We start from the raw sequence: 22861 nt of genomic DNA, 5'->3' as shown, positions 1-22861 counted from the left end.
TTGTTTGTAAAGGACAAGAGGAGCTGGTTTTGTGAGATCTGAATATAGGCCAGGGTCTATGGTGCTGGACTGCATCAACCCTTACCCCTCCATCCCCCTCAACAATAGCCTATCAAGCTGTCCCTAAGGCCCATCCAAACCTGCCAAAATCATGACCATTTCATTCGTCTATAGTCCAGGGGCATAGATTTATTTTTAATTGTGGGGGGACAGCTTTTTAAAATAACTATAATAAAATAAAATAAATGTGTATTTAAATTATTATTTTTTAAAGGGGGGGGGGGGGGGGGCTGGGGGGCTGTCCATTTAGTGATAATGACGCCGCTGGTCTAGCCTGCTAAATTTAGGCAACATTTAGATGAGAAGATGAGAAAATGATGTAACCTAAATCCTTCACAAACATCACAAAAACGACACAAACTTATGGCGTTAGGTATGCGTATGCACTTCTACGCCGTGGGGACATCTGCTGGCCAAACCGTAGCTTGATAAAAGTACTGTTCTAACTACAACAGAATATTCTTCTGCATATCGCAGTGTTAATAGACAGATATGACGAAAGTATAGTTTACGTGACAGTGGTAAGGAACCCTTTTCAACAGAGTAGCCTATGCTATGTTCCATAGCCTATATTAAAAAGTAGCGTCTCTCTTGTGGCGTGAAGACTACTGTTCCCATGAAACATTGCGCTTTCCAGTGACATCTATGCTGCCGCTGCGGTTGTTTTGTCCTGTCGTGCTGCCTAGCTACCTGTCACATCGGGGTTAAGAGGGTCCACTTGAAGAGGTAGGGTCAATAGACCAAATTTCCAATAAAATAAATATTTATTGGAAATACTAGGACTGAACCTGTTACGGTCACTGTGAATGAGGTGAGCCTATCGCCATGTTGTCTTCAATTCCACCACGGATCTTCATGCGAAGGTCGCGAAGCTTGTCTCCGTGTCGTGTCCTTCAGACCAGCACAGCTGACCCTGCACGGAGCCAAAGCTTCCTCGAGACACCGGACGCCAATCGGAATCCTATCGTCTCCACCTCTCGAATCTCCAGAAAGGGCATTTTGAGTGAGGAGGCGAAAGCCCCCACCGTGAACCCAGTCGTGCAGTACCACCAGCTCACCCCCAGGTGGCTATCTAACCTGGAAGGACGTCGAAACTCATGGGCCTCTTTGGCCTCCAGGGGACGCAATACCAGCCAGTATTGGGTGGAGAGCGGCGAGAGGACCAATGGAGAGGGCGGGGAGAGAAGTGGACGCAGCCGCTATGGAATGGCTTCTGCGGGGGTACTGTCTGCTGCAGCAGTAGCCTTCTGCCTCAAAAAAGACTCTGATTCCAAAGGTCTGTCTTGAGTGTGTTTGTGTGTGTCTGCAATTGAGTTTGCGTGTTTTGTTTGACTCCTCACTTCTACAGGGGTTTGCTGTTTCACATCCTCTTGTTCTCTTCTTCTCTCATCCATGAAGGTGACGCCCTCCTGGAGGCAGCAAGGACCAATAACACTCAGGATGTGTCCAGGTACACTTCCTCTCCTCCAATCACATCATCCTGCCACCCCCCCCCCCCCTCACACACACACACACACACAGGACTAGTAGCTAACACAGCACCCTGGGTTTAGCAGGTGGAAAAGGGGTGCAAATTACGGGGGGGTTTGGAGGGGTCTGACCCCCCTTATTCAGTCTTGGACCCCCCAAAAGAGATAAAACAACAGGTTGGGGGTGTCGATACACACCCTGGAGAAGAAGTTGCACCTCCCGATTGTCATTGTATAATTCGCACTACACCTGACACTCAAGGATTTCTTGTGGAACTCGGGTCATGTCTTTGTGGAGCTGAGGTCATTACTTTCATCAGATCTGTTGTATGTATGTATATATAAATCCTTGTATATCTTCTGTATTTTAAATTGCTACTCTGAGTGCTGTACTGTACCCTGCTGCAGTTGCAAACTGCAATTTCTCCACTGAGGGACAAATAAAGGCTTATCTTATGTTAATGATGGATCTTCTGATTCCAGTTCCAATGTTTGACCACCAGGTGGGGTAAGAGTTCTGTGGGATCTCAGTCTGTCAGGGAAGGCGGAGGTTTGGGATGCAGCACTGCAAAAGGCTACACCCACTTAACACACTCCTTCGCTTCAGGATGTATTTTCTGCTCCTTTTCTCTCTGTGTCCCCCCCCCCTCTGTCTCTCCCTCCATTTTGTGTGACTCTCTCATTAGCACACAGGCTCGAGCTGAGCCCAAACTCAAACAACCTCCCGTCTCCTAGCACCCCCAAACCTACTCACCCACAACCGCAGGGCCGGGGGGGGGGGGGGGGGGGCAGAGGGGTGCTAAGGGTGGAGGGGCATGGTCAGGGCAGGAGGGAGGGAAACCCAGGGCGGGCGGTGGTGGTGGGGGGTGGTGGTAGAGTTAAAAACCCACCATCTGTTAGGTGTCGTCCACTCTGCAGAGAGTCGAACATCTCACACCATGACCTTCCAGGAATCCAAATGTGGGCGACTCCCACACACACCTGTCCTGCTATTGTGGTAGCTGTGCCTCATCTGGTCCCTTCTCTCATATAACACTAACTTCTGTGTGTGTGTGATGCTAGCTGTGTGTGTGTGTTGGTTAAGGTTACCTGTGCATCTGTGGCAGATGGTGCAGGTAACACTGCAGCAGCAGACACAATCACAGATGTGTTAAGTACTTTAGTAGAGTGTGTGTCCTGGGTGGGGGGGGTCGGTGGTATCAGAGAGGCCAGGTTAAAGCGAGGGTAGAGTGTTTATAGTAAACATAGACACCATCCATCGACGGAACGGGGGGGGGGGGGGGGGCAGATGGATCAGTTACACACACACACACACTCACACTCATAGATGAACAGAAGATGGGCCGTCGTTTCAACACATGGGATTCAAAGAGTCATGTGCTTTCTTTCTCCTTCCCTGTCTGTCTGTCTGTCTGTCTGTCTGTCTGTGTCTCTGATAGAGATGCAATAAACATGTTGCGTGTCTGTGTCCCACCAGGCTACTGGCCGAGGGGGTGGAGCCTAACCACCGCCACCGTCTGGGATGGACGCCCCTCATGGTGGCTACCATGAACCGGCAGCACAGGTCAGTGTGTGAGCGCATCACTGCCCCGGATCCTACCCCTTGATTCAATTAGAGGACCATAAGCTGGGGGGGGGGGGGGGGGCAGGGGAGCTGGGAGGTAGAGTGTGAAGGCTGGGAGGTAGAGTGTGAAGGCTGGGAGGTAGAGGGTGAAGGCTGGGAGGTAGAGGGTGAAGGCTGGGGAACTGGGAGGTGAAGGCTAGGGAGGTGGGGGGTAGAGGGTGAAGGCTGGGTGGTGGGAGGTGAAGGGTGGGGGCTGGGGAACTGGGAGGTAGAGGGTGAAGGCTGGGGAACTGGGAGGTGAAGGCTAGGGAGGTGGGGGGTAGAGGGTGAAGGCTGGGAGGTAGAGGGTGAAGGCTGGGAGGTAGAGGGTGAAGGCTGGGGAACTGGGAGGTGAAGGCTAGGGAGGTGGGGGGTAGAGGGTGAAGGCTGGGTGGTGGGAGGTGAAGGGTGGGGGCTGGGGAACTGGGAGGTAGAGGGTGAAGGCTGGGGAACTGGGAGGTGAAGGCTAGGGAGGTGGGGGGTAGAGGGTGAAGGCTGGGGGGTGGGAGGTGAAGGGTGGGGGCTGGGGAACTGGGAGGTAGAGGGTGAAGGCTGGGACCACCAGGGGTAAATCCAATTTGGAGTTGCAGGAACCAATGGTCAATGTCCTGTCATGAGATGAGCCAGAGTCCGTCTAAAAAGTTCCAGACACAAACTGTCTGTGTCCGCTGATCTCAAAAACATTTTTGCACTTCACTTCCTGTTGGGCTGACCAATTTGGAGAACTCTTTGCTGACTTCCCCATGCTGCATGTATGATGCTACATCGTTCTTCACTCCCATCTCCATGATGAGCACTCCAGAACCATGAGAGTGGGACTCTTCTAGAAGTCAATGCTTTTAATTCTATTTTTGTTTCCTCTCCACACATACTGTAGATGAGTTCAAGGTGGCCACTATGTGCTGTTACCGTCTCTGATATGTCCTTTTTATATTTGTACATTTTCTTTCTATGTCTTATCTAGTTGTGCTAGACATGATTCATGGATACAGTTCAATATTTATCTTGAATACAATCTGCACCCAAGATTATACTTATTTCTGTTGCTACCCAGCTTGTCCCAAAAATAATTCATTTGATTCTTCTAAAATGTGAGGTTGGCAAGAGCCATTACATTTCAAATACGTGAAATTATTTAAACTATTACAAAGTTTGGCTTGGCTTCCGGAGGGTTTATCCTAAAGGGCATTAACATGTGTTGTATCAGTAACAGGACAGCCCTCCCTCCCTTCTCAGAGTGTTGCTAGGAAGATTATTGGTCTGTGGTGGTGCAGTGTGCGTCGATCAGGGACTTCTGTATTGGCATGGCAAAACGATGTGTGTAACATATTGATTATGGCTGCCTGTGTTGTGTGTGTCGAGTGTTGTGTGTGTTTTGGTTTCAGATACAGTGTGTGTGTGTATGTGTGTGTGTGTGTGCGTGTTATGAGCGCTATAACTCAGTGCAGCCATGACACTAGTCTGTGTTTCATCCTGTCTTCTAAACCCCCAGCGAGCTCTCAGTGCTGCAGGGAAGACAGAGCACCAGCACCAGCACACATCTCTCTCTTTCTCTCACACACACCTCTCTCTCTCTCTCTCTCGCACACACACGCGCACACACACACATGCGGAAAGCTAGAAGAACTCAAATGGAGCTATACACGGCATCTTTATTAAATACGTTGCAGACGTGCCTGCCATTATTCAGTAGTGTGTGGAGGGTCGCAGGAGCAGCTAGCCTGCGACGCAGGACTCCATCTCACTCTCTAACACAGGGGGACTGCCGCGCGAGCCCCCTTTTATTCAGCACTCAAAGATTACAAATATCTGTTCCTGCCTTTTGCATTGCTATGTCTTCTTAGTCAGACGATGTAACCACCCCCCCACCCCCCCCCATGTTTAACTGGCTTCTGGGGACGAGTGTGTATGTTTGTGTGTGTGTGTGTGTGTGTGTGTGTGGTGGGGGGAGCCGTCGTTCTCACCTTTATGCTGCCCAGCCCCTACGCCTAGTTACTTATCCAGGGGGGTCGTGGGGTGGGCCTGTGTGAGAATCAGGGGCGGGGTCGAGGGCTGCGTGCGTTTGTTTAGCTTTGATGCGATCTGAATCGAGGGAGGGGCCCGGGGCCGGACCCCTGTTTGCTCTCTTAACACACAATACCAGCCTCCACCCCCCCCCCCCCCCCCCTCACACCATTCACGTGCACAATGTCCGCCCGGCCGAGTGTGACACCTGTTGACCATTCCGACTGGCTAGCCGAGCGGCGCGTTGTGTGTTTGTGTTTGTGTGTGTGTGTGTGTGTGGGGGGGGGGGGGGGGGTGAAGGGATGATGGGGTGATTGGATCGTTGGGAAAGAAAGAGGGAAGGAGAATGGTTTGCTTCGGGAGCAGGAGAACTGTGGAGTGGGATTATGAGCTTTGGGGTGGGAATGAAATGGGATTATTGGGATTGGGGAGGGGGCGTTGGAGGACGAGCAGGGAGACTGTTAGAGGAGGAGGGAGACTGTTACAGGAGGAGGGAGACTGTTAGAGGAGGAGGAGCAGGGAGACTGTTAGAGGAGGAGGGAGACTGTTAGAGGAGGAGGAGCAGGGAGACTGTTAGAGGAGGAAGGAGACTGTTAGAGGAGGAGGAGCAGGGAGACTGTTAGAGGAGGAGGGAGACTGTTAGAGGAGGAGGAGCAGGGAGACTGTTAAAGGAGGAGGAGCAGGGAGACTGTTAGAGGAGGAGGAGCAGGGAGACTGTTAGAGGAGGAGGAGCAGGGAGACTGTTAGAGGAGGAGGGAGACTGTTAGAGGAGGAGGAGCAGGGAGACTGTTAGAGGAGGAGGAGCAGGGAGACTGTTAAAGGAGGAGGAGCAGGGAGACTGTTAGAGGAGGAGGAGCAGGGAGACTGTTAGAAGAGGAGGAGCAGGGAGACTGTTAGAGGAGGGCTGAGAGACATGCCGTCGTCACGTGTGGGTCCAGCCGCCCAGGAGATGCTCTGCCGGTGGTATCTGTTTCCAGCCATGTCTGGGATTCACTGACAATATCCACAGAAGATTTGAGCACAACACCCTCGTCCTCTTGCAGTGGCCTTGCCCCCAGCCCCCAGCCCCCAGCCCCAGCCCCCAGCACACCTCTGCCCAATGCCCCGGGGCCTGAGAGGTCAGGTCATGTGGGTGGACAGCTGGACTGGACCCCCAGTGTCTGACCTGGTCTGGCTGGGGGGGGGGGGGGGGGGACCCCCGTGTCTGACCAGGTGAGACGGAAGTGTCTGTTTCCTGTCCCCCCCGGGGCTGTTTGGTCAAGACACAACAGCGTTAGACAATAGAAGCAAGGGGGGGTGGGGGGGAGTGGGTTGGTAGGGCTGGCCACAGAGCTAGAAGACAGAGATACGGGGAAAGGGGGCGTCAGCAGAGAGATGGAGAGTGTAGCTCTTTTCACATTGTGTTCATAGACAAAACACTGTTTGGCTTGGTTTTTGCATTAGTATCCACCTGTCAGTAGTGCCGGGCCAAATAAAGTGAACTAGTTTATCTGTACTTTATTAGTGAAAACATAAACAAGTTAAATGAGTTGATCAGTCTTCCAAACCCATGTGTCTAATCGAATCCTCTTTCTTTCATCTGCTCTCCCTCTCTCATCATCTCCTCCTTCTGCACATTCTATTCTTCCTTTCTTTAGCCATTCCTGTTTACCTTCCTGATACCGTTAACCCCTTTCAACCCAGTTGGCCTTTTCACTCAGCCCTGCTCAGCCTTGTGTGACTGGAGAGAGAGAGAGAGAGATGGAGACAGAGAGAGAGAGAGACAGAGAGAGAGAGAGAGAAAGAGATATGGAGACGCAGAGAGAGACAGAGAGAGAGAGAGAGAGAGAGAGGGAGAGGGAGAGGGAGAGGGGAGAGGGGGGGGGGGGGGGTTGGAAGAAAGAGAGTCGCGTGTGAGAGAATGTATGTGAGAGAACATGTACACGGGTGTTTGTGAGGCACCAAGTGTGTTCTCTGAGAAAATGTTGATGTTGGGGCTTGCTGGCAGTAAAGCATCTCACACACACAGACTCCTGTCCTAAGCATAGGCCCGCATGTCATAAATATCCCTCACACAATAGAACATGGAAAGACAGTCCCAAGTGAGCAGCATTCATCCGTGTTTGGCATAAAGGTTCCCTGGCCCACAGTGTAGTCAGATGTCCATGACATCTCCGGGTTGTCTCAATGTCAAAGCCACGGTTCACCATCCCGGGTTAAACGGAACGGTGTGTGTGTGTGTGTGTGTGTGTGTGTGTGTGTGTGTGTGTGTGTGTGTGTGTGTGTGCCGTAGACAGAGAGACGGTACCTGGAATGTCCGTTGGGTCACGGTGAATGGCTTTGCCGAGGGAGTGTGTATTTGTTCTCACATGGTGCGCTCCAGTGAAGGACTACTGACGCATACACACACACACACACACACACCAACCCCCAACGACGCCCGGAAATGGCCTCTGTTGCTGCCCCATCAGTGTACACACAGCCAACATATGTACATGCAGTCAACATATGTAACCCTGTTCCAGACTGCAGACACAGAGCAGTGGAGCATAGGAGGTTAACAATACCTAGGAGCAGAGCGAGGGAGGCAGTCATCAGTCACCATGGAAACTGGGCAGGCCCTTCTCCGGAACCCTTACGCACACACACACACACACACACACACACACACTAACCTGTGGTTTTACTATGGTCTGGTTAAGGATACTGCAGTAAACGTTACCTGAAGGATGTGGCTCAGTATGTGTGTGTGTGTGTGTGTTCAGATGTTCTGTGTGTGTGTGTGTGTTCAGATGTTCTGTGTGTGTGTTCAGATGTTCTGTGTGTGTGTGTGTATTCAGATGTTCTGTGTGTGTGTTCCAGTGTGATCAAGGTCTTGTTGGAAGCCGGCGCCGACCCAAACGCAGGTGATGATTTCAACAACGTTTACGACACGTCACGAGAGAAGGGCATCCATTCGCTGGAAGGTAACCGGAGTGTCTGTGTGTTTCCCTCTACACGGCCATCATCATCAAACTCGCGATACGCACGATAGAAACAGAGAGGTTTCTACATTTCAACAAAGGGATTCGCTTCCCGAGACGATGGCGTGCGTGTCGACAGGATATTACACAGATGAATCCTCCCGCTAGCAGCAGACATTATGAGTGTTCTCCCGCAGTCCCATTTGCATATATGGTAGTGAATCATTTGTTGCGCGTTATTTTTATGTATTTATTTATTATTTTCCATTGGGTTTTTTTTTGTGTGTGTTTTTTTTTTCTCCCCGTATTTATTTGTTTGGCTGTTCTGTCGTCCTCAGCTGTGTGGGCTCCCTCTCAGGCTCATGCTGGCCACACAGACATATTTATAAGGGATATGTATATTGCAGACATTTATATAGCTGTCAGTTTTGGGTCCGGGCGGGCTGGCGTTGCACAGGGAAGCATTTCCCAGACGCGCGCTGATGGATGGGCTAGGCGGTCCTGCGCGACGCTTTATTAGGTTAGCGGTGATTATCCCTCTCAGACATCCATACACACCCCCCGACTGTCAGAGGGAAGAGGGGGGGGGGGGGGGGTGGAGGGGATGGAGGGAAGGATGGTCTCTGGAAGCGGTGCGGGCCAAGAGATGAGAGTGGAAGTTGTTGGGGAAGAGGGATGACAGAGAGAGGCTGGGAGGGGAGGGAGGGAGGCGCCGCAGACTGTGAGGGAGGGGCTGTAGGTGTCGCAGGCGGGAGTGTGCTCAGGTAGGCGTGTTGGTGTGTCATCACCTAACCCTAACCCTTCCTCCTCCCTGACAGCGTGTGAGGTTGGACTGGCTGCACACGGAACCCTGCTTCACGTTCATGGAGAAGACAGACAACTTGACTTTAGAGCCCCATTCTTTTTTTCTTCTCTTTTTTCCTTTCTAAATCTGCCAGTTTGCTACCAGTTATGTTGTGATTGAGCTGCGCTGTCTGACAATGATCAAAATACAACTGTGCGTTTCCATCTCCCCCCCTCCCCCCCTCCCCCCCTCCCCTCCCTCCCCTCCCAGTCCTGGTGTCCAGGGAGGATGAGTTCAGCAGCCGACTCAGCAGCAGGGCTGGTTTCCGTGGTTGCACGGCGCTGCACTACGCCACGCTGGCCGACGACCCTTGCGCCGTGCGCATGATGCTGGACGCAGGTGAGTCACATGACCTGGGGGAGGAGCCATGACTCACATGCCGCCCCCACCTCCGTGTGCCGTTACATGACCCAGAGCTGTTTGTGGATTCGTGGACCATGTGTACTAACTGGTTCATTAACCCACCACACTTTAGTCTCTTCTGATTTGCCCTGAATAATCGTTGTTATTAATCATTCCTTTGTTGAATCATCATCATGCCTAACCTATGCTTACTTATGCATACCCATGCTTGTGTCCCCAGAATGATAGTGCAATCAAACACTTTTGAAACTGACCCTTTACTCACACACACAAACACACACACACCCATGCACACACACACACACACACACACACTGCCTGCACCTGTCATTGACTCAGCTCTTTGCACACACACACAGTCACAGCCTCAGGCCTCCCCCCACCCCCTCCTCTACAGATGAGCAGCTCTTAACCAAGCCAGCCTGGCCTGACCTCTGACCCCACACAGAACCTGCCCCGGGGGAACGCCGGGAGGTGCTGTGTGTGTGTGTGTATGGGTGTTGGTGTGTGTGGTATGTTGGTACATATTACAGTAGAGATACTTCTTACACTGTAGTTACATTCGACAGTGTTGTTACATTGTTGGTTTACATTGTTACACATCGTATTTGCTTCTACTACATACATGACTTTACATAAGCAGGACCTGTTACACCTTTCAATGAAAAAAAAGAAATTATTTTCCAAGAACATCTTGGCCAGACAAAGTACTTGTCCCCCCAAACACACACAGCCAGTCTTGCATCAGTGCTGGTCATAAGGTCGTTTGGTTTATGATTAAGTTACAGGAATAACTGCCTTATGTTTATGGTTGTGATGGATTGCATGTCTGTCTCTCTTTCTCCCTCTCTCTTTCTCCCTCTCTCTCTTTTCCTTCTCACTCCTCCGTAAGTGCTTAAAAAATTACACTCAACAAATTGAATAAAATGTTCCCAACATGCATTTTTGAATTAAAAAGGTAAGATATTTCACAAAAACAAAGCATTTGTTTTGAACCAATCACATTAAAGACAGGCAGTTGTTACCGTGACTACAAGAACAGACTGCCTCAGTTTGGCGCCGCTATCACATCTAATAACCCTTTTGACTTTTGACATCGCAGACATGCACGCACACACACACACACACACACATACAGTACACACATACAGTACATCCATGCAGTCTTACAATATCGGTCATTATTGAAATGAAACACTCTTTTCCTAATCATCTGCCCTCCCATCTTCTATCATTATTCTTATTCTGTCCATCTTTGACTCTCTCCCTCTTTCTCGCCTCCTGTAGTATATTCTTTACACATTAAACAAAATGATAATAAAACACAAATGGCATCTGTCAAGCTGAGCTAAGTTTGCTTGCGTGTGCATGTGTTAGTAAATGTGGGTGTGTGTGTTTGCGCATGTGTACATGGTTATTTCCCATGTGTTAGTGTGACACACAGCTCTGGGTTGACTCTTGCAGCCTGAGCTGGCCTTAGACACTGATCTCCATCCATCACCGTGTCCAGACCCACCCTAAGGCCTCCCCCCGCCCCAGCAGCACTCACCCAGCCTGGAGACTGGCTCTACCCAGGCTCCAAAGCTGGGCCCGCTGGCTCGGCAGTGAATGATTGGACAGGACCATGGCCCTCACACACGCACGCAGATGCACACACACGCGCGCGCGCACACACACACACACAGAGGAGCAGCAGGGGCTCTGTCCCACCAGCTGCACTGAGAGAGAGGGAGAGAGAGAGGGAGGAGGTTCCTAACAGGCATAACTAAAGTACTGATGAGGGGATCTGTATGTGAATTTGCGGGATTGAGTTGGACCTAAGTTTTACCTTTTTTAGAAGTCTGTGCATGTGTGTGAGAGCGTGTGTGTGTGTATGCGTGTGATAGAGCGTGTGTGTGTCTCTTGAGGGTTACTGGTCGTTAGAGTTGATTCTTTATAAAGTACCCTGGCCCAGAGGGTTGGCTGATATTAAAGTCCTAAATGATGCTATTTATTATGATGGAAACAGTGGGGGGTAGTGTGTGTCAGCGTGTCTCTTTGTGTGTGTGTGCGAGTGTGTGTGAGTGGGGGTGGCCAGCTGGTATATTGCTTTTCTCCTTTACGTTTAGAGGGTGTTTATTTTTTGGATCGATTAGTTTGTGAAGGAGACAACATTTAGGGTTTTATCAATAATCACAGTGGTGACTACAGTCAAAGCTGAGCTTAGAGCAAGAGTAATACCTTGTACTGCATTGATTACACACACACACACACACCACAATACTCACACACACACACACACATTTATAGCTAAGCCGACAAACCCACAGTGGAACAGCATACTGTATTAGGCCATGCACACACCTTCAAGATGTAAGGATATTTATCGTTCTCAATAACAACTAATGTGTGTGTGCATGCAAGTGTGTGTGTGTGTGTGAGACACGGGGTTGGAGTACTGTGCCAGGTCAGGGTGGAAGGCACCGCTAACCACTCTGACTGACAGTTCTGCCACACCCCATACTGCGATAACACACACACGCACACACACGCTCTTCAGGAACGTGCTATGTCATCTCCGGAAGCAGCCTTCCTCACGTTGACTTTGTTAACTGGCTCCTATTGTGGGCAGAAGACCATAGAAGATAAGAGCATGTTAATGACCTACTGCTGAGGCTCTTTCTGCCTTTACATTCATCCTCTTCATGAGTGGGATGTAATGACCCCCCCCCCTGTGGGTCTGTTCTGGGGTCAGGGTGTGTTACGAGCACGCGTCCCTGGTCCGACCCCCTCCCTGGGCCAGGAAGGTCCATGGTCCCCCCGCCTAGCTGCAGTTCCCCTCCCTGACCCCTGACCCCTGACTTGTGTGTCTCCCGCTGCAGGTGCCAACCCCCTCCAGACCAACGCTCTGGGACACACACCCCGGGCCTACGCCAAGGAGGGCGAGCTGCACACCCTGCTGCAGGAGTGGGAGGAGAAGGTACCCCCCCCCCCAGGCAGGGATGTCCACGTCCTGTCTTAAACTCTACACAGGGATAGGGCACTGCTGGAGACAGCCTTACAAAGGGATTGTTGACTGCTTTTCAAAATGCAGGGGTTCTACGTTACCAAACGACCATACACACACACACACACACACATTGAAGGTACACAAGCACATTGACAGTACACACACGTTGCCAGTACACACACACCCTGACAGTACACACACACACACACCCTGACAGTGCACACACACACTAACAGAATACACACTCCCCCTCGCACAGCACACACAGCTTTGTGACAGGATGTCAGGGTTAAGCAAGATAAAGAGCAGGGGTCTGCTGCTCTCCTGCAGGGGAGAGGCAGAGGGTGGGGGAGAGGGAGAGGAGAGGGTGGGGGAGAAGGAGAGGAGAGGAGAGGTGAGGGTGATGGAGAGGGAGAGGGAGAGGGAGAGGGTGGGGGAGAGGAGAGGGAGAGGAGAGGAGAGGAGAGGTGAGGAGAGTAGAGGGAGGGAGAGGCAGAGGGTGGGGGAGAGGAGAGGGTGAGGTAGAGGGAGAGGAGAGGGTGGGGGAGAGGAGAGGGTGGGGGAGAGGGAGAGGAGAGAAGAGAAGAGGCAGAGGCAGAGGGATAGGGGAGGGTGAGGAGAGGAGAGGAGAGGGAGGGAGAGGCAGAGGGTGGGGGAGAGGAGAGGGTGAGGGAGAGGAGAGGAGAAGAGAGGGAGAGGCAGAGGATGGATGGATGGATGGTGAAAGGAGCCAGAGTGGAAGTGGAAGAAGGATGAAGAGACGGAGAGCAGATGGCTGCTGGGTGGAGGAGAGGAAATGACCAGGATAGTAGAGAGAGAGAGAGAGAGAGAGAGAGAGAGAGAGACAGAGAGAGAGAGACAGAGAGAAAGAGAAGGAGAGGGCATTACAGGAGATGGAAATCAATGAGAAGGACGGGGGCGGGCTGGAGGTGATAGTGTGTGCTTGGGAGGTGAAGGGTACAGGCAGACGGTTAGTACCGTAGTACTTTTCTGATTCCCTGGGGGAATGGCACCGTTACAGCTGCATTGATAGGCACAATACTCAATTTAAACTTTCAAAAACCTACAGTAGAATGTACATCAGTGAAGGTGGTGAGATCAGACACACAGACCTGCAGTCCACACACACAGACCTGCAGTCCACACACACACACTCACACACACACACTCACACACACGCCTCCAGTCCACACACACACCTGCAGTCCACACACAAACGCACACACACACACCTGCAGTCCACACACACCTGCAGTCCACACACAAACGCACACACACACACCTCCAGTCCACACACACCTCTAGTCCACACACACACAAAGCCCTGTAATCCATGTTCCAGAAGAGGAGGAGGGTGACTTGAGAGGAACCAGAGGAATTGGGGAAGTTTATTTCATCCATTTTTCAATACGCACCTTCCTTCCTGTCTCTCTGTCTCCCTGTCTTTCTCTCTTCCACCTCCTCCCTCCCTCCCCCCCTCCTCAGTTCCAGGAGGCTCAGGCACGCAGGGAGGCAGAGGAGAGGAGGCGTTTCCCTCTGGAGAAGAGGCTGAAGGAGCACATCATCGGGCAGGAGGGAGCCATCAACACTGTGGCCTCAGGTACACACACACACACACACCCTGTTGGGTTCTGGGCACAGAGAACAAAGGTTTTCTGTGTGGTTGCTTCATGATAAAGATGGCACCCTGGCTTCAGGTACACACACACACACACTTTGGCCTTAGGTAAGCACACATGCACACATACAGATACAAAGCACTACTACTACACTTTTCAACAACTAAGTATATAGTATGATAGTATATGCACACACACACACATCCTGAATATACTGCAAACTGCCTTATACATACTTCACACACACCCACAACCCACACATATACATACACACACACACACTACATAAACTCTGGTCTGAAAATGAGTGTTGCCTCCCTGGCTGGTCCCGTCTTCAGTACCCTATCACCTCTCTCCTTTCACTCTCTCTGGTGAGGGGGGAGGAGGGGAAGGGGCGGGCTCAGACAGCCTGGCGGAGGCTGTAATTGGTTAATTGTGATGAATGAGCTGTCCGTCAGGCAGACAGGTGGTGTGTGTGTGTGTGTGTGTGTGTGTGTGTGTGCGTGTGCGTGTGTGTGTTGAACAGCTGGGGAGGCTAGGCCTTGAGCCGCCAGCTAACCTGATTACTGAGATGTACTCCAGACCTCTCTCCTCCCTTCCCCTCCTCTCCATCTCTCCATCTCCTTCCATCTCCCTCCCCCGTCTCCAGCTCCTGTTCGCTACCCTTCTCTCCGCCCTTCAGTTCTATCCCCTCTTCCCTCCTTTCCCCACCTCTTCCCCCTCTCCACCTCCCCGTCTTCCTCCACCTCTCTCCTCCTGCTCCTCTCCCTCCATCCAATGTCATAGTCTTCCTGTGGGTAATGACACAGGAAGTGATGCGATCTATGGCTCTGTCGTGGGTTCTCGTGATGTGAGATAGAACGAGGGTGGCGGGGAGAGAGTGAGTGGAGGAGAGCGTGGGTGAGACAGTCGAGTAGAGAGGGGGAAGGAGAGAGGAAGTGAGAGCGTCGGAGGGTGGATGGAGGGGTCCTGCAGCTAGTAGATAGAGAGAAAGAAGGGGAGATGGAGGGAGGCCAGGGGAAGATGACTTACAGCACAATAACACAGGGGCCAGTAAATACTTAATATGATGCTGCACATCCATAGAGGCTGGCTATCGATCGCAGGGCCAGTGAGGTGTGTGTGTGTGTTGGGGTTGGGTTCTGGGCACAGAGAAAGAAGGTTTGCTGTATGGTTGTTTCATGATAAAGATGGCACACCACAGAACGACATCAACATGAACATGCACACAGTTAGCTTCCATCAACATGGAAAAGACGCAACAGTCCTCTTTGGGCAACCGGTGCTGGGATAGTTACATACATACACGAGCTGGATGATGACTTCACTTGGGCAACACAACCGTGTGTAGGATGCCTGGGCATTGTGGGACGCGTAGTCTCTCTGACTGTAGGCAGGGAGGAGAGCATGCTGGGATGTGTAGTCCAGACTAAGGGCTCCCTGGATCAGTGAGATGTGATGAATGGTTGTTGTTGCTGTGGCAAATTGTCCTGAAAGCAATCTGAGACATCACCACCGTGATAAAGGAACAGCTTATTGATCCCTTAGAAGTAATACAGTGAATATATCAGACACTCTCTCGCTCGCTCTCTCTCACACACACACACACACACACACACAGGGCTAGAGACAGGATGATGGGAATGATCAGAGAGAGTGTGGGAACAAGCACACTCGCGTGCACGTATACACACACACACACACACACACAGGGAAATACTTATCACTGACACACTATTTTACAAGCCTGGGGGAATAACAGGAAGATGACAATAGGGAAAAGAGGGATGGAGAGAGATGTTCATAGAAAACTAAAATAGAGAAAGGCTAGTATTAACACAGAGAGAGTGACATTGGAGAAGAAAGCAAAAAGTGTTTTTTTTTTAAAGAAATATTGAAGATTGTGAAGTTTTTTTAAGTAATGATACAGTATGATGGTTCTTCCTAGATTGTGAGTGACTGATGACTAGCCTTCAGCTATGAGCAATGCTACTCTCACACACACACACACACACTTGCACACAGGAAGGGTAGATTGATCCTGGTTTAGCTCTTAGGGCTAAGAGTTATTGAAGAGAATGATCCTGCTCTAATCATATTAGAGTCCTCTACCAAACCAGACCTGGTCAATACGTCCAGCTGTGTGTGTTGGTGTGTGTGTGTGTTGGTGTGTGTGTGTGTGTTTCTCTCTATGCCTGTTTTGTTGTGGTCTGTGTCCTTTGTGGAACGTCAGTGTGTCCTTCTACCAAAGTCAGTCTCAATCAACCAACACACAAACACACCCCATGCTCCAGGATATCAACACACACACTGAGACAGAAGGTTAGCCCGTCATCCAGTGAGTTTCACACACACACACACACACACATAAACACACAGACACACACATAAACACACAGACACACACACCAATACACACACAGACCCGCACACGCAGATAAACACACACAAAGATACAGACGCCCACACAGACACACACAGGGTAATAAGGCAGACAATCTTGGAGCCTGTAGCCGTCAGTATTCATCTCCATGACCATCACTGATATCATTCTCTCCTTCTCTCCCTTCATCCCTCCTTCACCCCTCCTCCTTCTATCCCCATTACATCTATCATCTTCCCATCTCTTCTGTGCATCTCCCTCCCTCCCTCTCTCCTTCTCCTCCATCACCTGTTCATTCCCCCGAGCCTTCCTCTCTCTCCTTCTTCTCCTTCAAACTGCCAGAAGCTTCCAGCTGAGGAGCTGGGTTTCAGGAGGAAAGATCTGAGAGGATCAGAAAGATGGATAGCAGACGAGGCTGCCGAGAAAAGGAGAGATGGATGGATGGATGGATGAGATGTGTCTCCCATGCTAATGTCAGAGAGAGGCTGGACACACACACACACACACACCCCCGGCCATTTCAGGTTAAACAGGGTGATTTTTGAGAAAGCCCACTGGTTGGTCTCCCCTGCATGCACAAGCAGGGTTAGATATGGAGATATGAAGAGTGTATTCTAATGTCTGTCTCTATGCGTTTGGCAAGAGACCAGTGCCAAGTTTGCTGGATCCCTACCCTCTCCCTAGCTTTGTCTCTGTGTGTGTATGTATGTGTGTGTGTTACAGAGAGAGTGAGTCTTTGGTTGCTGGGGTGATAGTGGGGTAGGATAGGCACTCCTCCTGGAGCGAGGCTGTGTGTGTGTGTGTGCGTGAGTGCGTGTGCGTGTGTGTGTGTGTGTGGGTGAGGCTCAGATCCATGCTAACCTGATTTAGCCTTGGCCGCGCCGGGAAGGCTAACGTGATTAGCGCTGGCTAATGGCCCCACAGACTGAGGGAGAGGGAGGGGGAGGAGGAGGAGAGAGGAGGAGAGACCGGTGAATACAATTGTAGAGGTCTCTCTCGCTCTCTGGATTTCTCTCCCTCTCTCCTCTCTTTCCCACAAAGTGCCTGTGAACCCGCTCTCCCCTTTCCACTGACACCTTTATCATACTTACTGTGCTAACTATCTCCCCCCCTCATCCCTTCTTCTCTCCCTCTCTCTTGTTCTCTCTCTCTGTCTCTCTCTCGCTCTCTCTCTCTCTTTCTTGTTCTCTCTCTCTCTTGTTCTCGCTCTCTCTTGTTCTCTCTGTCCCCCTCTGTCTCTCTCTCATCCCTTCGTCTCTCCACAGCCATCAGGAGGAAGGAGAATGGCTGGTACGATGAAGAGCACCCCCTCGTCTTCCTCTTCCTCGGCTCTTCTGGGATAGGTAACTCCTCCCCTCCATCCCCCGCTCCGGTCCCTCGCTCCTCTCGTTTGTCTCCCATTGGGACGTTGCAGGAAGTCCAGCTTCCTCTTCCCTTGGTCGGTAGGCTTCTGGGCCTTCTGTACTGATTCACCCCATACACACACTGTACAGTATACAAACACTGTACAGTATTATATCCCTGTACAATTTACTATCACTGTACAGTATATAAACACTGTACAGTGTACTATCACTGTACAGTAAATAAACACTGTACAGTGTACTATCACTGTACAGTATTTGTATATACACTGTACAGTGTTTATATACTGTACAGTGATATACTATCACTGTGCAATTCACTAACAGAGTACAATATACTAACACAGTATACTGTCACTGTACATTCTACAAGCACTGTCCATTATACTATGACTGTACAATAAAAATGACATGGCAGGGCGTATGTATGTGAGAGAGTGACGGTGATTCTCAGTATGTGTGTGTCTGTGTCTGCATGTGTGTTTGAAATCTATGACTGGACTGAGAGTGTTTATGTGTGTGAGCTACAAAAGACATCGGAGCCTGGGGGGGAAATGTTCCCTGCCCTCACAGGTTCATGCGCTATTTCTGGGAGGTTTTAGGCATTTGAATGACATGAAGGGTTAGGAGCTAGAGTTAGGGTTCAGGTTAGGCTGTTGATTTTGAATTGGGACTGAACTGTGAGTCCCCACAAGGATAGCAAGACAAAGTGTGTGTTTGTGTGCACACACATGAGTGTGAGCCATGACAGGGCTGAGAGATAGATGGAAGGTAGACAGTGTTCATATTCCTTTTGCCTGCAGCGACAGACACTGGCCAGGAGACATCAATATTAAACATTCAGCAACAAGTCCCTTCTCTCAGGATGGAGATATTATGCACACTCACACACATACATATGCATACCATCCATTTTGAATATGAATGTTTATAAGGGCAATGTTTTACTGCCAAACATTTTGAGAGATGGAGAGAGGGAGATAAAAGGGAGGAGTGATCGGTTGGTGTTTTGTCCACAGGAAAGACAGAGTTGGCCAAGCAGGTGGCTCGCTACATGCATAAGGACATCAAGAAGGTACACACACACACACACACACACCTCCATACGGAGCCCGAACACACACAGCTACACAATCCCAGCCCCGTACATACAGCCAAACACACAGCCAAACACAGACACACACAGGCGACACACAGAGAAACAGACCATCTCCATACTTCCCCCTCCTCTCTCTCTGTCCCTAGGGCTTCATCCGGATGGACATGTCAGAGTTCCAGGAGAAGCATGAGGTAACATCTAACGAAAACAATCGAATAATTACATTTTGCAAACAAATGTATTTTGGATATCAGCGACAAAAGTGTTTTGTATGCCTTCTCTTATTGGCCTATTCCCTCTGTTTTCCTCTCCCTGTGTCTCTCGCTCTGTCCCCCCCTCCCCTCTCCCCCAGGTGGCTAAGTTCATTGGCTCCCCCCCAGGGTATGTGGGCCACGAGGAGGGAGGTCAGCTGACCAAGCAGTTGAAGGCTTTCCCCAACGCTGTGGTCCTGTTTGACGAGGTGGACAAGGCCCACCCTGACGTGTTGACCATCATGCTGCAGCTGTTCGACGAGGTGGGACGACACACACACTGAGACACACACACTGGTACCACACCCTAATACACGAATAAACACACATTGACTTCACCATCCGCGACAGAGGTGACTGACTTGGTGTGAACTTGCATGGTGAAGAAAAGCCCGTTCTGACTCTAAACCAGGCGGTTTCAGAGTGGAATCCAAATGGATGGATGTCATTGTTCCTTTAAAGTATGGACTTGTGGCCCCTTCTCTCTCCTTCCCCCTCTCTCTTTCTCTCCCTCTATCTCTCTCTCTCTCTCATTCTCTCTTTCTGTTTCCCTCCCTGTCTTTTTTTCTCTTTTCCGTTCGTTTCTCTCTCAGGGTCGTCTGACGGACGGGAAGGGGAAGACGATCGAGTGCAAGGACGCCATCTTTATCATGACCTCCAACGTGGCCAGTGACGACATCGCCCAGCATGCTTTGCAGCTACGCCAAGAGGCCAAGGAGCTCAGCCGCAGGAAACTTGCCGACAACCTCGGTACGAAATGCTCCCAAGGACACACATACACTACCCCTCCCCCCCACTCACTCACTCACACACACATATACACACACAAACGTACAAACACTACATACTCTAACAGCATATGCTTGTACAACAGTTAAGCACTAGGAGCACTGTTGATATGATGTTGTTGTTTTTGTAGACGAGGTGCAGAAGGGGGATGATGTCACCATCTCACGGCAGTTTAAGGACTCTGTGATTCGCCCCATCCTGAAGGTAACGCCCTCCCTTTCAACCTCTGCCCAATCACAGCCCACCCACCACTAATTGTTATGCAGCGTAATTCTCCCTAAAAAAAAACAGATGTACAGTGACTGGTCCTAATAGATAGATGATTTGGTTCCTCCACAGGCTCATTTCCGGAGGGACGAGTTTCTGGGACGGATCAACGAGATTGTTTACTTCCTGCCGTTCTGTCACTCAGAGCTTCTGCAGTTGGTTAGCGGAGAGCTCACCTTCTGGGCCAAGAAGGTACCACTCTCCTCACACACAATAGAAGTCTCTGTCTTTCCCCCTCCCTTTCCCTCTCTCACTCTCTGCCTCTCACTGTCTCTCACACTTTCTCACTTTTTAGCTCTCTCCCCCTCTTTCTCCTCCTATCTCTCTCGTTCTCGCTCTCTCTCTGTCTCTCTGTGTGTATGTGTGTGTGTTTGTGTGTGTGTTGACATGGTGTGCTATAGAACTCCTTCAGATCAATAGTCCCCAGTGTTTGCCCCAGCTCTAATATGATTACAGTGTTTAACATGTGTGTCATAAATATTTAAGTATTAATATTGTTCTGCTTCTGACAGCTAACACTGGCCTCAGGGAACCAATAGGGTCTTGACTCATTGCTGGGTGTGTGTTTATGTGTGTGTGTGTCTGTGTGTGTGTGTGTGTGTGTGTGTGTGTGTGTGTGTGTGTGTGTGTCTGTGTGTGTGTGTGTGTGTGTGTGTGTGTGTGTGAGAGAGACACATCGGAATTAGATTAATGGTTGTAATAGCAGGCTTTATTATGAACCTCTGTGTTGTTGTTGTTGAGTGTGTATTCGTGAGTAACTTCAGACTGGTGCATGTGTTATTGGGTAAATGGTTAGCACAGGGCTAAAGACCTATCTGATCACCTTGAGAGCTGTGTAGCGAAAATGCCTGAGCAGGCTGTTGTTTAGCACTGAGAGACGCAGGGTTAGACACTACCTGTTCTGCCCTGTCATCCATCTTTGTCTTGTTTTACCCTCACGCACCTCATCCCTCTCTGTCTTCAACCCTGCCTTATCTCTTTCTGGTTTCATCCGGGCTCGTCCCTCACCCTTCTCTCCCTCTCTGGTGCCCCCCTCTCGTCTATCCGCTCCCCTCCCTCACCCACCTGTCCCCTGATAGGCCAAACAGAGGCATGACATCACTCTTCTGTGGGACCGCCCCGTTCTCGACCTGTTGGCGGGGGGGTATAACCTGCACTATGGAGCACGCTCTATCAAACACGAGGTACACACACACACACACCACAACATTATTAAAAGGTCCATCTATCCACATGGCTCAGGAGAGCTGTGAATTACATGTGCATTTCACCTAATTAGCTGCTAAAATAAACAAAGTTTATATAAAAGAGAGTGTTGAAGAGAGTATTGAACACACCAAGGAAGACAAAGCAACCTTATAGCTACTGGGACCTGCCATGCAGGTTATCTAACCAAGCTCTTTCATTGGCCCCCAAGGTTGAGCGACGCGTGGTCAACCAATTGGCTGCTGCCTACGAGCAGGAGCTCCTCCCCAAAGGGTGCACCCTGCGACTGACTGTCCAATCCCAGGCCAGAGGTGGAGCAGAGGGGCCAGATGAACAGAGTGTGCCCAGTCTGCGCCTGGAGGTAGTGGGAGAGGACAGCTCTGCCAGGACTCTGGACATCCGTCCACCTCTTAGCCCAGACCACTAACACACTCACTCATTTAAACACACACTCACACACACACACACACGTGGCACTCACACTCTCATAGACATGACTCATCCACCAGCTGGCGTAAACGCACAAGCACCACTGCCATTCTGTCATATCACATCAGTCAGGTAGGACCGGCAATCCTGGTTCTGTTGGGAGATATCGAATAAAACCGCCTCAGTACCAACACGTCATTGCCTTTTTCCATGTTTTTTTTCTCCATGTCTGTTTCTCTACAAACACACATACACACACACAAAACCAGGCATACCAGTGAAGACCTTGCTTCATGCTACACGCCATATCTTCGTTCGTTAGCATTGGTGGCTAACAGAAAGGCTCAGGGGACAGCATAAGGAAACTGCAATAGTCTGCTGCTAAATACTTTAAATGGGGTACATCGATAACAGTCATATGCGCTATAGTTAGAGCTATATCATAGTATTTTTTCATTTCTTGGAAAGGATAGGAATAGCCAAAGTTAGAAAATGTTGTCCCATAGTTGCACAGACAGTATGTCTTGTGAAGTAGTAGAGTTATGTTTAATCATATCTACAATAGATCATTTAAGTGTGTTCTTGGAAAGAACACTGAAACAAAAGTGTATGGATATGAATATCACTGCCTTGAGAAAGGGTTCCTTTTATTGGATGTTAAATGTTTAAGTACTGCCTTAGTCATGAAGACATACAGTACCATAGTGTTGTATGTTTTGCGGGCAAATCTATGTGACACTGAGATTGTGGAGACGTCAAAGTTATTTATAGACTGGTGCAGTGGTTCCACACAGGTGTAATATGTGTAGTGCATGCTGGCGAGGCACGTCCTAAGGCATCTGTCATGTGTACCTCCGCGATGTCAATTAAAGTCCCTGTGATCAACAGATTCCTGTCTTTGTTTGGTTTGTGTTCTGCTGTCAATCCAAATGTAGTGTGCGTGTGTGCGTGCGTGTGTGACCAGCATCTGGGTGGGACTGGCACAAAAACAAATGTCAGTCCAGTGACACAACGAGACAGGGGAATGTGGGCCGTGTGTGTGAGAGCTGCACACGGCCGGCTGGGAATGTGGGAGGGGCGCTCCCGGCTCTGAGGCCCAGATTCCTTAGAGATGTAGAAGATGTTCCCCCAGAGAGAGGAGCACACCATGCAGTCTTGTCCCCTGGAGAGCGAGGATTAG

General features: G+C 50.2%; 1 protein-coding gene across 1 annotated transcript; it reads left to right on the top strand.

Annotated features, from left to right (window-relative positions):
- The first annotated feature begins 683 nt into the window (after nt 1-683).
- clpb (ClpB family mitochondrial disaggregase) lies at nt 684-22570 on the top strand. The gene is made up of 16 exons (XM_084674958.1): nt 684-1336; nt 1459-1510; nt 3007-3093; nt 7978-8081; nt 9133-9261; nt 12147-12244; nt 13760-13874; nt 17542-17619; nt 18660-18715; nt 18886-18930; nt 19092-19253; nt 19584-19740; nt 19910-19983; nt 20119-20238; nt 21126-21230; nt 21464-22570. The coding sequence occupies exons 1-16, from the start codon at nt 886-888 to the stop codon at nt 21677-21679; spliced, it is 2049 nt and encodes a 682-aa protein (XP_084531084.1). The 5' UTR covers nt 684-885; the 3' UTR covers nt 21680-22570.
- The last annotated feature ends 291 nt before the right edge of the window (nt 22571-22861 follow it).

The sequence above is a fragment of the Hypomesus nipponensis genome, chromosome 15, assembly GCF_054491055.1.
Source record: "Hypomesus nipponensis isolate SF chromosome 15, ASM5449105v1, whole genome shotgun sequence".
Classification (NCBI taxonomy): Eukaryota; Metazoa; Chordata; class Actinopteri; order Osmeriformes; family Osmeridae; genus Hypomesus; species Hypomesus nipponensis.
Note: the sequence above shows the minus strand (reverse complement) of the source record. Positions and strands in the feature narration are given on the sequence as shown.